The sequence below is a fragment of the Rutidosis leptorrhynchoides genome, chromosome 8, assembly GCF_046630445.1.
Source record: "Rutidosis leptorrhynchoides isolate AG116_Rl617_1_P2 chromosome 8, CSIRO_AGI_Rlap_v1, whole genome shotgun sequence".
Classification (NCBI taxonomy): Eukaryota; Viridiplantae; Streptophyta; class Magnoliopsida; order Asterales; family Asteraceae; genus Rutidosis; species Rutidosis leptorrhynchoides.
This window is the reverse complement of record NC_092340.1, coordinates 100,598,282-100,612,718: the sequence shown is the minus strand read 5'-3', so window position 1 is coordinate 100,612,718 and position 14,437 is coordinate 100,598,282. Positions and strand designations below refer to the sequence as shown.

The 14,437-nt window shown below is 33.8% G+C and overlaps 3 protein-coding genes across 7 annotated transcripts; all 3 read right to left on the bottom strand.

The window, feature by feature from the left end:
• Positions 1 to 493: 493 nt before the first annotated feature.
• LOC139863669 (protein GAMETE EXPRESSED 3) lies at positions 494 to 3,306 on the bottom strand. The gene is made up of 9 exons (XM_071852279.1): positions 3,239 to 3,306; positions 2,802 to 3,137; positions 2,463 to 2,712; positions 1,953 to 2,237; positions 1,773 to 1,859; positions 1,657 to 1,689; positions 1,518 to 1,577; positions 1,210 to 1,352; positions 494 to 1,127 (listed from the first exon to the last, which is right to left on the bottom strand). The coding sequence occupies exons 1-9, from the start codon at positions 3,239 to 3,241 to the stop codon at positions 630 to 632; spliced, it is 1,695 nt and encodes a 564-aa protein (XP_071708380.1). The 5' UTR covers positions 3,242 to 3,306; the 3' UTR covers positions 494 to 629.
• A 1,009-nt stretch (positions 3,307 to 4,315) lies between these two features.
• On the bottom strand, positions 4,316 to 9,354 carry LOC139861262 (probable isoprenylcysteine alpha-carbonyl methylesterase ICMEL2). 4 transcript variants are annotated; one of them, XM_071849593.1, is made up of 9 exons: positions 8,815 to 9,354; positions 7,436 to 7,512; positions 7,234 to 7,303; positions 7,004 to 7,159; positions 5,605 to 5,844; positions 5,442 to 5,507; positions 5,209 to 5,352; positions 4,825 to 4,915; positions 4,316 to 4,707 (listed from the first exon to the last, which is right to left on the bottom strand). In XM_071849593.1, the coding sequence occupies exons 1-9, from the start codon at positions 8,994 to 8,996 to the stop codon at positions 4,546 to 4,548; spliced, it is 1,188 nt and encodes a 395-aa protein (XP_071705694.1). In that variant the 5' UTR covers positions 8,997 to 9,354; the 3' UTR covers positions 4,316 to 4,545. The 4 variants fall into 4 exon arrangements, with proteins under 4 accessions (XP_071705694.1, XP_071705698.1, XP_071705695.1 ...); XM_071849597.1 differs by having other exon boundaries at positions 7,436 to 7,507; positions 8,815 to 8,941; XM_071849594.1 differs by having other exon boundaries at positions 7,436 to 8,338; positions 8,815 to 8,939.
• Positions 9,355 to 9,913: 559 nt separating this feature from the next.
• Positions 9,914 to 13,018, bottom strand: LOC139862238 (uncharacterized). Of its 2 annotated transcripts, none has more exons than XM_071850808.1 (9): positions 12,745 to 13,018; positions 11,689 to 11,785; positions 11,435 to 11,535; positions 11,236 to 11,361; positions 11,031 to 11,151; positions 10,853 to 10,937; positions 10,647 to 10,760; positions 10,491 to 10,530; positions 9,914 to 10,326 (listed from the first exon to the last, which is right to left on the bottom strand). In XM_071850808.1, the coding sequence occupies exons 1-9, from the start codon at positions 12,922 to 12,924 to the stop codon at positions 10,171 to 10,173; spliced, it is 1,020 nt and encodes a 339-aa protein (XP_071706909.1). In that variant the 5' UTR covers positions 12,925 to 13,018; the 3' UTR covers positions 9,914 to 10,170. The 2 variants fall into 2 exon arrangements, with proteins under 2 accessions (XP_071706909.1, XP_071706908.1); XM_071850807.1 differs by having other exon boundaries at positions 11,668 to 11,785; positions 12,745 to 13,015.
• Between the last annotated feature and the right edge of the window lie 1,419 nt (positions 13,019 to 14,437).

The following is a 14,437-nucleotide window of genomic DNA, read 5'->3' as shown; positions in this document are numbered from 1 at the left end:
TGTGTGAGTTCAATCTTTCTAAAAGTGTAGTCAGTTTAAGAGATAAAAATAGATAGTAGTTTATCTGATATTCAATGGTTGGTTTTATAGAATTTTATGCATGGAAATACCATTACTATAGACACACCTAAAATATATACTGTACTTAGTAGCCAAAAATTCTATGGATAATAGTCACATTTCTGGAATAGGAGAACACATTTAACATCTGTAAATATACAAGCATCATACATCCATGATCTACTTATGTGTAGCTTTGAGCACAGCTAGCATACTGGTGTTTGGAGTTTAAACTATTTCACTATACTATTTCTTATGAATAAGACCATAATACGAAATTTTTAAGAATTAATATATGCAAAATATTTCAGTTTTAATGGTAATCATATATCCCTTAGCAATTTCACTATCAAGATCATTCTATTTGCATTACAAACAAAACCATAACTAAAACATACAAAGTACAGAACAAAAAACCATTGCAGAATGCAGTTAATCGACGCTGCTAACGTTTCAGGTTAAAGAACGCGACCTCTATCACAATCAAGATTATGCTATTTACATTTACACTACTAAGAAAAACATCATTAAAACACACAAGAAGTTCAACAACCTTTTACAGAATGTAGTTACTCTATGGTACTAACGTTTAACCTCTTTCGCATACTTGTACCGGCACCACTCTGCAACTCATCTCCCTCATCAAGAATCTTCACTCCTTGTGTTTCCAAAACTGCCTCATGATCATCATCATCACGATCATGATCATCATCATCATCATCGTCATTATCATCATCACCACCAGAGCTTTCGGTCTCCATTAAAGCCTTCCCCTTTACATCTTTTTCCTCAACTTCTTCGTTACTAATTTCACCTTTTTCTGAAGAAGTATCAGTAATATTTTTCTTATTATTATCAAAAAGTGGAATTAGTGATGTTGATTGTGGGCTTGTTGCATCCCTTCCTAAACTGTAAGTAGTCAAAAGCTTTCTCTCAACATTTTCTCTTTCTTTTACTAAATCGTCGATTTTTTCTAGCATTTCATTCGTTGATGGTCCCTCTGCAGCTTCTTTCTCGAGCTCAGTGATTGTTCTATCGTATAACTTTTTCTGAAGCCGAAGAGACGACTGCAAAACAACATGCACCAAGTTTAACAACACTACAAAAAGATGAATAGAAAAAAAAAAACAATCGGCTAATTCGGCTTACTCTCTTTTCAAGAAACTTTCCAAGATCTTGGTTTTGAAGCTTCTTTTTACTCCAAAATACGCAACAAAATCGAACCAACGCTGCTGCTAATATCAATAGAATTGTTTCGATAGCGAGAAATATTTTTATTACTGTCTCATTACCTGTGGAATGAAAGTATGCACCTTGAGTATGTGGAAAGAAATATGTTGTACTGTACAAACTTCTAAAGCAGTTTTATTGGTGTATGGACAAAATTAAGTGGTGTACGGATCACTATCATTTAATGAAATAATATCGAAGAATATAAAATTAAGTGGTATATTCACCTGTGTAGAATCTAGTCTTTCTGAGATCCATTTTTGAACAGCTTGATTCAAGCTTCTGATCTGTTGAATTTAAAAATAAATGTTACTAAAGCATTCAGACTGATTACGCAAATTATACCGAAAGTTATAAGATCATTACGAGTGCTATAGCATGAAAGCGGGTTGCCAACATCTGCATCGAATAAAAGATAAACAAAACTTGTAAGCTCAATCATACTAATTTTATATAATCATGGTCTCTGAGTAAAAACTTACTTGAAGAAGAAATAAAAGCAAGAAGAATCTTTTCGTCGACAGCATAATTCCTTAAATCGGTCTCGAGAAACAAATTTGACAATGCACCTATTTAAGTTACGAAATAATAAAACGTCAGATCACTGTTTTCATCGGTATGTTTATATAGAAAAGTCAAACTTTTGATGACAGCCAGATCACCAGGATAACTTTCGGACCAATGAACAGTTCCTGTGGCGGGAACCAGCAATGTAATGGTGGTCTTTATCGGTTTTATTGCTGAAACGTATGTGTGTCCACGAATGTTCCGGCTAATCATTCCCTCCATTTTTGTCTGAGATATATAAACTGCGTAGCCAGAACAATCAACAATCGGATCGACTTGTATCACTGTATCCTTTATCTTTCTTCTAGGTAATTTCGTAACAACGCCAGATGGCGAAATCGTGTAAAGATATCCGTCCAATGAACCAATAGATATCCAACCTGTAACTCACCCCAAATGAAAACATTCAAACTCTAGAGAAAAAAAGGATTTTGCTAACGACAGCTCTTAGGGCTGGCTGTCGTTAACATGCATAAAAACTTGTACATGTTGGTTATTGTTGACTTTTTAATGACCGTTATCAAACTGTACAAGCATTTCTGCTGTAAGGGTTGTCGTTAGCAAAATCCAAAAAAGAAAAACACATACAAAAATAGTCAAATTACCATTAACATCAACAACGGGTGCAGAGTCACTTGCACTTAACGACCCGATACTTTGCTGCCATAAAATAGTTCCTTCCAAAACATCAAGAGCAATGATAACGGCTTTATATTGAAAAGTGAGATACAATTGACCGTTGTTTCCCGAAGTAATACTAAAATTCTTTCCGATCGAGCTTATATCCTGAATCCATTCAAAATGAGGAGGACCATTTGTCGTCACCGAATACAATTCACCTTGATTATTCGCAATCTGAAAGATTAAAAAACATTAACGATCTACCTTCAAAATACGTACCAACAAAACAATTCATCAGACAAAAAAAAAAAAAAAAAACTTACATAAAAATTTGCATCACAATAATCAAGTACAGGGTGCGAAACGAAATAGCAGTCCGTGAAATTTTTCCTGCAACCTTGATGATTTCCTACATTTTGAGGTATAAAAGGTCCGGTACTCCATTTTAGAGTCCGATCGTACCTAAAAGCAAAAAGTCCCCTTCTGTGCAAATTAACGATAACGCAAGCACTTGACACACTTACAGTCAGTCCAACAATCTCGTTCATATCTTCTAGACCCGTTTCTGGACCCAAAAACACTTCTCCCGAAGATGCAGGAATTCGTACTTTTGCAGTATAAGTTACTCTTAGTACTCGGTTTTCAGCAACCAAATATACCTATCAACGAACAACATCCATAAGTCAGTAACAAAATGAGTAATAAGTACTGTATATAAACTTATGTTGTTACTGAATAACAGCAGTATACGAAAAACAACCATTTTCAAGGGTCCAAGAACGGGCGGTATGCTAGGATTGCAAGTATAGTTGAGAAATGTTCTTCTATAAATAGAGCCATTGCTATGGAATAACAGCAAGTTCTTATTCGCGCATAAATAAATAATTCCGTCGTCGATCAGAGGATTCACGAGGCGAGTTCCGACCTTATGACGTTGCTCATCAACTAAACAAAAACATAAAAATTGGTATGAATAAAAATATAAAATAGTGTATCTGTAATGTGAATTCTGTAAAAGCTTCATTAACATGTAACAAACCCTAAATGTACATCTGATCTAAATTAGATAAAATTGTATAATAGCAATAACAGAACATGATGAAATTAAAGAAAAATCAGTTGAATATGAAACTAAACCTGTTGTATAACGTGAAACTGAAGGAGCAGAAATTAATGGGAGCGTGTAGAGTGTAAGAATGCAACTCAAGATGATAAGAACTGGCGACATGGTATGGTAAAAAATTTACGTTTTTTTTTTTTTTAGGGTTTTGATGATAATAAAGTTTTATAATTCATAATTTTGAGTTTTTAATTGTTTAAAAAGGAACGGTTATCAAACCATGGCGGGAAGACTTTTCATGGTTTTAAAAGAAACGGTTTTTATTATACATAGAAAAAGGGAACTGTTTTAATTCCAAAAAAGCTATGAATTTTAGAAAAGCAGAAATGTTTTAATTATATTTATTTCCAATACTCTTTTACTGATTTTATGATTAAATCAGATATCAGTTAGTTATTTTATATTGGGTTATTGTGATGACTTATTTGACCATACTACCAATCTACTATTAAACTAACAATAGTTTGTTTGTTAACGTTCAAATTTGAACTTTAACGAAAGCCTTAGTGTTGTTGTTGTTAACACGCATTAAATTATTGTACATAGTGGTTATTAGTCACTTTCTAGTTAGTGGTTATCAAAATGTATAATAAGGGTTGTCGTTGGCAAAATCCTTATAAAAATCAGTTTTTGGACCCGCTTCACATTTAATCTAAGCTGATAATGAACCGACTACATGATGATAGCAAGGCTACTAAACAAATCAAACTTGTAAGATTTATAACTTCCCATATTTTCATCTGCTACAATCATGCAATCTGAATAATCATTCCTTCTATCTGTTACAAATAATTGTGTATCTAACAGATCAAACCAAGCTAATGTTACTGTATTGAACAACAATATATATGCACAACTTCCAAACTGTAAATGGCATCATAATATCAAGTATATGAAGTGAGTTCAAAGGCTCAAAGCACAAGTTACTGGTTCCCAACTGTTTCGGTCTAAAAGGGGCTCACCATACCAGCTAACTTCAGCAAAGGTTCTGAACAAAGTCGTTTACGTGGTGGTGCGGTTGCAACTTTAGCAAGTGCATCAACATCACCAGCATGTATGTAATCAACTATATAGTCAAACATTTCGTCTTTACCACCTCTAAGAGGATCCTGAGCAGTTACAAATTTTCACTAAATCATCACATGACCCAAAATTCCTCCATTTCAAAAACAAAAATTGTAAAAAAAAAATAGTCGTTTTTCAATAAAGTTTTGTTGATAACTCACTTGAACAAATAAATCTGTATGAGTTTTTCCTTCATATAGTATTAGCTCAGCTCGCGCTCCAAGTTTCTTTAGAGTCTCCACAAAAGTAATACTGCACAATACAATATGTATAAATTTCAGAGTATAAGATACTAAATAGCAACATTTGAAATGGTTAACAATTTACTTAAAGATTTTTTCACGACATCCCTCAGGGCTATCGTTAAGATGCTTAAAATACTTGTAAATTTTCGATAAACGTCATCTAAGAGTCAACATAATCGCTATGTAAAAAAATTTTAAGCACCTTAACGACAGCCTACAGATGTTGTTAGAAAAATTCTTTACTTTATGTTAACTTTCTTTTGTCTTTTCTTGTATTGAAATACACTGAGTATACAATACCTTGCATCTGGTGGTATCGAGATGTCTGCAGTTCCATGGAAAATGAGAATATGGGGCAGAGTTGAAACGGCATTTCTAACATTAATATCTTCAATAAAAATCTCAGGTGAAAATCGTTTCAACGATTCCTCTCCTTCCATCATACTGTCATGACAATCCAATATGTTACAAAATTCACGAGTTCATAAATTGCGTTACTAGAGCATTTAACAAAGATAAATAGTGTTTACTACCTTAAAAATATAGAGCGGTGGAGGCCTCGTCGATCAAAATGTTCAACAAGGTTGGGTAGGTTGTACCTGTTGATTTACAACATAAACATTATTCTAAAAACCACCCTAATGAGACATTTATGAGGATCTTAAATCTTAAATGCTTTTAAAACGTCATGCTTACGCTCCAGATAGACCGAAATAAGCTTTTATTTGAGAAACGCTCCACGAGGTGCTCTCTCCTTCCGATTCTTTAATTGCTTGCTGAAAAAGGGCACAGGAAGATATATGTGCACCAGCAGACTGCCCAATCAGATAAATCCTATTTGGATCACCGCCATATTCGGCAATATTTTTGCAAACAAAAGATATGCCTCGAGAAACGTCTTCAATCATATTGCTGATTGTACCCTGAGGAAAGTTCCTGCGTGCAACATTCATACAAAATATCTCAGTTTCAATAGTAATCTATCAAGTGAGTGCACATAGGATGTGTTTGATAAAACATGATGATTAAACGCTGAATGGTTCAAATTTTGAATGATTCAAAAGTTGTGATTGAACTTAGTTCTAGTTCTGAATGACAATAAGCTGTTTGATAATCATTCTGAATTAATTCTATGAATGATGTTCTAAACGAATTAATATAAGAATATAATTGTTTGATAACTATTTATTTGAAGGGGATATTAAAGTAAACGAAGATGCTGAATGGTTAAGAAAGTATTTTATACCTATCAATTGGAGACCCATACTCTCAAATTTGGGTTAAATGGGTCAAGCCTGAAAATGTAACCCAAAACTTTAAAAAAGGTCCATTGAGTGTTTCTCCAACCTATTGGGTCTTATACAAAATATAAATGAACGGGTCAAATGAGTATCAAATCCTATAGCTCAATAAATAGAGACGGGTCTAATGGGTCTTGTGAACGGGTCAAATGGGTCGAGCATAACAAATTTTATCCATCGATTATTTATGAAAGCATTAATGGTTATATCAATAATTATGTATATTAATATGTCCTTATATATAATAAAAATATTAATAACTAAAACAATATAATAAATGTAAAAAATCAAATGTAAAACTATATTACCCGTTTCGACCTGTTACCCGAACCGACCCAACCTGACCCGTTTGAACCCGTTTAAATTTTTTACCCGTTTAACTCATAACCCATTTTAACTCAAAACCATTTTGACCCGTTACCCAAACTGACCCAACCTGACCCGTGTGCCAAGTATAGAGTATTTCAACTCTGAATGGTTCATTGTTGAACGATTCAACATCATTTGTCATTCAAATGTCACAAACAAACGCACTGAATGCCTATTAGTTCAGCATTCAGTGCTAAACCTTTCAATTACTACGTAACAGACAATCAAACGCAACCTTGATTTTTCCGGGGCACTGTCCCCTTATCCAAAAAAAAAAATAAAAAATAAAAAATCAAACGCAACCTTAATGCTAATCATGTCCAAAAATCAGCTCTATGATCACCAATAATAGTATCAATCGTTAATGTAATCTGGTTGGATTTCATGTTAACAAAAAGATCATATATTTCGACTAATATAGTCACCTGTAATCAAGGGATGCAACAATGATGTCACGTTCTGCTAACTGAAGACCTAAAAGAGCACCCCATCCTTTATAACCTATGATCCATGCTCCACCAGTCACAAACACAACCACTGGCTTCGAACCATCTCTATTTTTCGGCAAGTATAGATCCAACCTACATTCACTGATACGATTAAGTAATACGCATATGATAACATAACATTACATCTACTTAAAAACCGGCATTACCTATTTCTAGGCTGATCACCATAAACTATACCTCTACGAACATTGCTAGAGACGCAACATTTATATATTACTGCAAATACATAACACAGAAAGTTATCTTGTAAAACATGATTACTTAAACTAAATTCAAGATTTGTATGTAACATGTAAAATCTTATTTGAGTAAAAAGACTGTGAAACGGTAAATAATTAGCAAGCAAACCTCTGAGAAAGCCTGGCGATAATAGCATTGCGTAGAGGCCGAGGGCAAGAAGCCTCAACATCCACCGGCGGCCTACCCTGATTCATAGGTATACGATTAGGAAATAATCATCTGAATAACAATTACAGACTAATATGAATTCTTACGTCTCTGTTTCAATATATACTTACTGTTCTTAAACCGAAAAGCATAAAAACATGATCTAGAACGAATTCATAGATTACACTTACCTAAATTACATTACATTACATTACAATTATATCATTAGAGACCACCCCATTACTCACTACAAGAAAAAATAGCTTTAGTGACGGACACTTTTTGGTCACTAATCATGCAAATATGGTCACTAAGTCAAATTAGTGACCAAAATAAATTGGTCACTTTTCGTTTTCGTCACTATAGGTCCGTCACTGTAGTGACCAAATAATTATGGTCACTAATATTAGTGACGAAAAAAAGTGGTCACTAGCATTTACTAATTGTGACCAAAAAAATGGTCACACTTTCTTGTTAATGACCAAAAAGTGGTCACAATTTAGAGACCAATCACTAGTCACAATTTAGAGACCAAAAAGTGGTCACTAATTTTCTATTAGAGACCATAATGTGGTCACAATTGTTAATTCTCTATAGTGAAATAATATGATACGAATTCTCATATTATGCTATAATTGTTTTTGCAATCAATTAAAACTCAACTTATATATCAAACAAAAACATCTCATTTCTAAAATGTACATGCTAAACCCAACATCTAGTAGTTTTTCAACTTCAATTACAAAATCACAAAAATATCGACAACAAGAACACAATTTGAAAAACATCAATATATGCTACAGTAGATGTCTTCTTGGCTAAGCCATCACTACGCTTCTCTTGTTGATCTTGAGTACCTGTACCCTGCTTACAATATTCAAAAACTGATATAATTGTAAAAAAATTTACTGTTCACCCCTAAATTTTTTTTACTTTTAAGGGGATATTTGTCTATTATCTTTAACTCCCAAATAAATAAATGATGTTGTGCTGTTTGTAGTCTTCTGTAGCACTCATTCACAATTGTAGAATTAGGCTAGTTGAAGCCTAATTATTGAAATTTAGTTTGCTTTTATGTTCATACAGGTAAATCGCCTAACTCAATAATCCTAAGACAGTACACTTGCTCAAAATCAATTCAAATGTACTAAAAGAGATTTTTCATTTTCACTCATTGGATCATATAAGAATTTCAATATACCAGAAGGAAAAAAAAAAAAAAAAAAAAAAACTAGAAAAAGGAAATCACAAACTACTACTAAAGTAGAAGTATATGCCAAACACAACGTGTTTAACGCAAAATTGAATTATTGTTGGAGTAATATTGAGAGGAATTATACCCGAGATAGCGAAGAAGAATAAAAGTAAGACGAGTTATTAAATAAGTTTCACTTGCAGCATGCCCAATATCACGACTTAACGATTGTGATCGACTTAAACAAGGAGAATTCTTCGTCTGTAAAACATTAGCAGAACATCTTCGTCTCGTGCTAGAATATAACGGATGATCAACAGTCTCCATTGAGGATGCGGACTCAACAAGAAATGAGTTTTTAGGAGTTGCAATGAAGCTGTGTAACCGGGAAAGTGATTTGAATGAATGAATGGATAAATTTGGAAACAAATAATGGTGGTGGACAACGTTTTAAATATTTGGTTGGTATCTGTGAGTTACGTGAAAGCAAACACTTTTGTTTGTTAATTTCAAAATTTTATAATCTTATTTGAATTAAAGGTTTGTCTTTCAAATAGGTTGGTGCTTTTGGAGATAAAAATGTTCTATATTCCCACAAACCTAACAGAAAAAGGACTACTTTTTGTAATGCGATTTAGAAGAATATGCTTTTTCTTCAATGTACATGCATTGTTTTAAATCTAGACCTCACAGTTTTATCATAATAAAAAAGAAATTGGAAATTTGGAAAATCATAGAAAAATCTAGATTGGTCCTTGAATTTTATCAAATTTTCAATTGTAGAGACAAGTGGGGCTACTACTTAAATAAGTGGCCTTTTTGCACTCTTGCCTTCTTCAAAACCATACACATAATCATATCGTATAATCATGTATAACAATTTCTTTCTTTTATAATAAAGGGACTAATATATCATCATCATCATCATCATCATCATCATATATTATATATGCAAACAAGATATTGTTTCATTCATTCTGTAGATATACTTTGATTTCCCAAAATTCCTCGTGACTGTTTTCCAGGTCAGCCTCATGTTTTTATCACAATTGATATATCTGTTATCTATTCTATTCTATCTATTATTAATATTAATTACATTTAGAAATATTAAAATGTTTCGACTTTACAAGTCAAATACACATAACTCAGCCTTAGTTTCTTATTTGCCCTTGCTATTCTTATCATCACAAACACTAGTATACTAAGCACTTAAGCAGTAAACACCCATTAATAGATTTCAGGACTAAAAAAAAATATTATGTTAAAGAAAATATTCAAACAAATAGGTTCATATAACGTGACCGGTTACAACCATCAAATGATGTCCACGTCAGGTTAATCACCAAAACTGGATAAAACAACACGAGTCTATAGCAAGCAGTTTATCAAACGGGATTAATATTCTAGCTTCAGATAATATCAAAGAAACATAAAGCGAAAAGCTATTCTACACAGATCTTTATTCTCCTTAGCTGTTTTCTTCAAAATTTGTCGTTATTCATTGCCTGAACCACCATTTTTGTATTGCAGAGATGGGACTGTTTAAAAAGGGAGCATATTGATGGATAAGAGGCCTAACCGTCATCCCTACTTTAACCCACACATTTTGATGGTAACCAGCAGTTACAGGTGCATGGTACATTAGCTTCAACAGCTGCCCAAAACAAGTTCAAAAACAAAATTAACTGAAAAGTCAATCACTTCAACTAAACCATGTTGTGGGTCAAATGCAACACTCATTTTACACAAGAGGCTTTCACTATCTCATGTTCATAACAGAATTAACTGAAAAGTCAAGAACTAGAAGTATCAACTAACCTGCCAGTACATGAAAGTTTGTATGATGTTCCGCTGCGACCTAAATGTGCAAATAAAAGACAGTAGTATAAGCCACTTGCACAAAGATATTTTTAACAAATATAAACACATGCAAGAGGGACCAAAAAAAAATATGAATAAAGTTTGGGTACTGACGAAAAAAGAGAGATAATTAAAAGAAATCCCATTCCAATCTCAGCTTGTGATGACAGTATGCTAAGTGTTGTCGTGTTTGATTCCACCCAAACACAAAGCTCTTCCAAGTATTTCCTATTTAAAAAGGCATAAATTAATAATCACAAAGTAACTTATAATGATCTTACTAATGACGATAATTAAATGAGTGGGGTGGTGAAGGGTACCTGTATAAGGGTGATTGGCTGAAATTACGTCTAACGAATTTTGCAGTGTGTTCCAAGGTTCGACATAAGACGGGAAGCAAAGCAACTGCAGAATCGATCAAATTTTGGAAATTGAGTGTGCAGGCTAAATTGAAAACTTAAACATATATACACAAAACAACAACCAGTACGAACGAACATCTAAGTTGAAGATTTGAAGAGACAAAAGTGAGGCAATAAATGGAGTAGATGAAATCCTTTGTAGAAAAAACTGATTGAAGCCACACTTGTAGTGCCTGTATATTCCATGCCCTTGGTTTCTGCAAAACAATTATTAGTACCCGAATCGAGAATATATCAACGATATAAAATACATTGAGAATGAAAAAGTACAAAATAAGTACCCCATAAAGAGAGTAGAGGGAATATAAGGAGGAACATAAAGTGCCCATAAATGAAATCCGATACGCCCTGTTAGAGAGACTTCTAGGTACGAGGGGGAACATAGCGAGCACAGCCACAACTAACACCTGCAAGAAAAAGCGTATTATAAAAAACGTAGCAATACACAAACATCTATATAGTTGAAAAGAATATGCAAACCCAAGCATTGACAGAAAATTGTATGGTTTGTCGATCCCAGCGCAAAGTAGTTGAACTTGGAGTTGATGCAGTTGCAGAGGGTGTTGTTCTAGTAGTGGACCCTAAAAAGTTCAACTGCGTTTAATCGCAAGGTCTTGAAAAAAGCTTATGTGCATTTCATAATTTAATCCCTAACACTTATTTCTAGTTCACTTGGAATGACAACTTGTTAGTATGAGAAGATTATTGGGTACCTGAGTTGTTAGATGGCCTACGTTCGGCTGCAGATGATGGTGCTGATGTTGATGTTGATGACCTTGAAGACTGAGAGGTAGTTTGTGTAGTCATTGGTTCCACTACAAAATCAGGATCCTGACAAGCAAAACATATACAAATCCGAATCAGAAAATGAACAAAGAATACATATAAGTTCATACAAAAAGCAGAAACATCAACTACCAACCATGTAATTCTGTATTACGTATAAGTCTCATCGACATGAAACACATGAACACTTGATTCAGAAAAGGAAACTTTCTAATTCGTCACACATACCATCACAATCATCAATCATCACATGTTAATTAACCAATACTATGGATAACTCAGCCTATCCATTTTATATATGTTAAAACATCAAATTCAAGAGTCCATGAGACTACTTAGTTCTTAGTAAGCTCTTTATATCAATCTTAAGTGCACCATATGTCCATAGGATACATATATACGTGTGTGTACACACGTACACACACACACATCAACACCCAATCCTGTCTATGCAGGGTATGGACGACATTCAATCAGTAAGCGAGGAAATAAAAGAGTGCAAATAAAGATATGGAAGCAAATAAGTCAAAACATGTATTTATTATAGTAACTATGCAAATGTATAAAGAATATATATATATATATAATTAGATATCACATAGATATAGGGATGACATAACATATATGCAATAGCGTAACTATATATTCAGGTATACAGGTATACCATAAAGTTACTTACAAAAGGTAAATAAAAAATAAATATCAATTATTAAGGTTTCCATATCTTTAATATGTATTAATCAACAACCTGCTCTATATATATTTGAAGAGTTACACAAGACTGATATGAATCAGCTTAAAGTAGAGCACCAATCATAAACCCTAATTTCACAGTAATCAAAACAATAACCTATAATATTATAAGCGAACAAGATTATTCAATAAATTATAAATTATTATGTTAATAACTACAATTAAAAACCGAAGCTATAATCTTTACAATCTAAATAAGGAAGAATCGGATCATGAAAACAGATTAAAACAGAAAGTAATTAAGTACGTACGATGTAACGCTGGTAGAATTTGCGTTTGTAGTGATCGATGACGTCAGAGCGAGAAGCCATCTGAGGTGGAATAAGAATATTGGACCAGTAATCAGACCAGCGTGGATCGTTTTCGTATTCATAAGCAGCAGCTGCTATCTTCTTCATCTTTTGCGGATCTTGTTCTCCTTCTGAACCCATTTCTTTAAAAAATCAATTTTGATTGATTAATTGATGATTTTGTTATAGTATGATTTTAACGAGTGTTTGGCCACCGGCGATAGCCGCCCCCCTTTGGTACGAGATTACGAGAAACAAAATTACAAAACACTCCCCTTGAGTTTTCAGTCATTCACGGTTATACCCCATATCAATGTATTGTCCTAGCTGGCTAGGAGCTTAGGTAGGATGCCATCTACTCGAACCTGGCTCAAATCTGTCGGTTTCAAGTTTACTTATCGGGTACGGTTTTTTTCGCCATCTAAGTATAAATCTAGGAGAGTATAGTTAACATAATAACATTGCCACTATATAACAACCCAACCCGTTATCCAACTGAATACGCGAATTTTTTTTTTTTTTTTACTGAACAGTGTGCGGCGCGCATAAGCTGTTTCAGCTTCTGTCCGAAATTTGCATTTTTCGTTTAAAGATCTCCCACTTCCCGACATATTTAGACGAAATGCTTTTCACAACATGTTCTAATATGTAAAACTAACACGTTTCAATAATAAAACAAGTTTTACGAACCAGGCCCACATATGGCCGAAATACGAGTTTCATACAAAATGCAAGTTTCGACCACACTAGTTTAAATTCCAAACGACACTAGAGCATGATGTTTGGGGGTTAAACTACCCAAATCTCGGTCAAACTTCAAAAGCTAACACATCCAAAAAGCGTCCTCTATCAAAACAAAGCGGGATCCCTAATCCAAACTAACGCTCTTACCCTTGTCCACGACAGAGCCTATAAAAAAGTAAACAACGAGAGGGTAAGAAAAACGATTAGTGAATGCAATAATTATACACATACATATATAACTTACTTACTTGCAATCACTTACACAATTACCGCATACACGCTAGCATTTAAATTAGCATACCATGGCAAGGTATAACGCTAAACCTCCGATAACACAAGCTAGCACAACAATAGCATATAACGCGAACAATATAATATGCTACACTACAGCATAACCATGGTTAACCAATCGTACAAAGGGAACGATTCTCGCGACTGAACCGTTTGCCACGCAGACGCCACTAGTGTGCATCACTAGTCCCTTGGGTGGTATCGACGCCCGAACTTTAAACCCACCCGTCACGTGAAATGTGGTATCGAACGCCCGAACTTTAAACCCACACTTCATGCCCGCACACATACACATGATATGGTATCGAACGCCCGAACTTTAAACCCATATCACATGCCACACATGAAGATGAGGTATCGGATGTAGTGACCCGAACTTTTCCATGTTTATATATATTAATTGAGATTGATATTTACATGATTAAATGTTTCCAACATGTTAAGCAATCAAACTTGTTAAGACTTGATTAATTGAAATATGTTTCATATAGACAATTGACCACCCAAGTTGACCGGTGATTCACGAACGTTAAAACTTGTAAAAACTATATGATGACATATATATGGATATATATATAGTTAACATGATACTATGATAAGTAAACATATCATTAAGTAT

Excerpts from the sequence above, each read along its gene's own strand:
- LOC139861262 (XM_071849593.1), bottom strand. The coding sequence starts at position 8,996 with ATGGAGACTGTTGATCATCCGTTATATTCTAGCACGAGACGAAGATGT. Across the intron at positions 7,513-8,814 it reads ATTCTTCTTCGCTATCTCGG|GGTAGGCCGCCGGTGGATGT; the intron begins GTATAATTCCTC and ends CCTATGAATCAG. Across the intron at positions 7,304-7,435 it reads ATCGCCAGGCTTTCTCAGAG|TAATATATAAATGTTGCGTC; the intron begins GTTTGCTTGCTA and ends ATGTATTTGCAG.
- LOC139863669 (XM_071852279.1), bottom strand. Across the intron at positions 2,713-2,801 it reads ATTGTGATGCAAATTTTTAT|ATTGCGAATAATCAAGGTGA; the intron begins GTAAGTTTTTTT and ends TTAATCTTTCAG. Across the intron at positions 1,860-1,952 it reads TTGGTCCGAAAGTTATCCTG|GTGCATTGTCAAATTTGTTT; the intron begins GTGATCTGGCTG and ends TAACTTAAATAG.
- LOC139862238 (XM_071850807.1), bottom strand. The coding sequence starts at position 12,924 with ATGGGTTCAGAAGGAGAACAAGATCCGCAAAAGATGAAGAAGATAGCA. Across the intron at positions 11,362-11,434 it reads AATTTTCTGTCAATGCTTGG|GTGTTAGTTGTGGCTGTGCT; the intron begins GTTTGCATATTC and ends TTTTTCTTGCAG. Across the intron at positions 10,761-10,852 it reads AGCCAATCACCCTTATACAG|GAAATACTTGGAAGAGCTTT; the intron begins GTACCCTTCACC and ends CTTTTTAAATAG.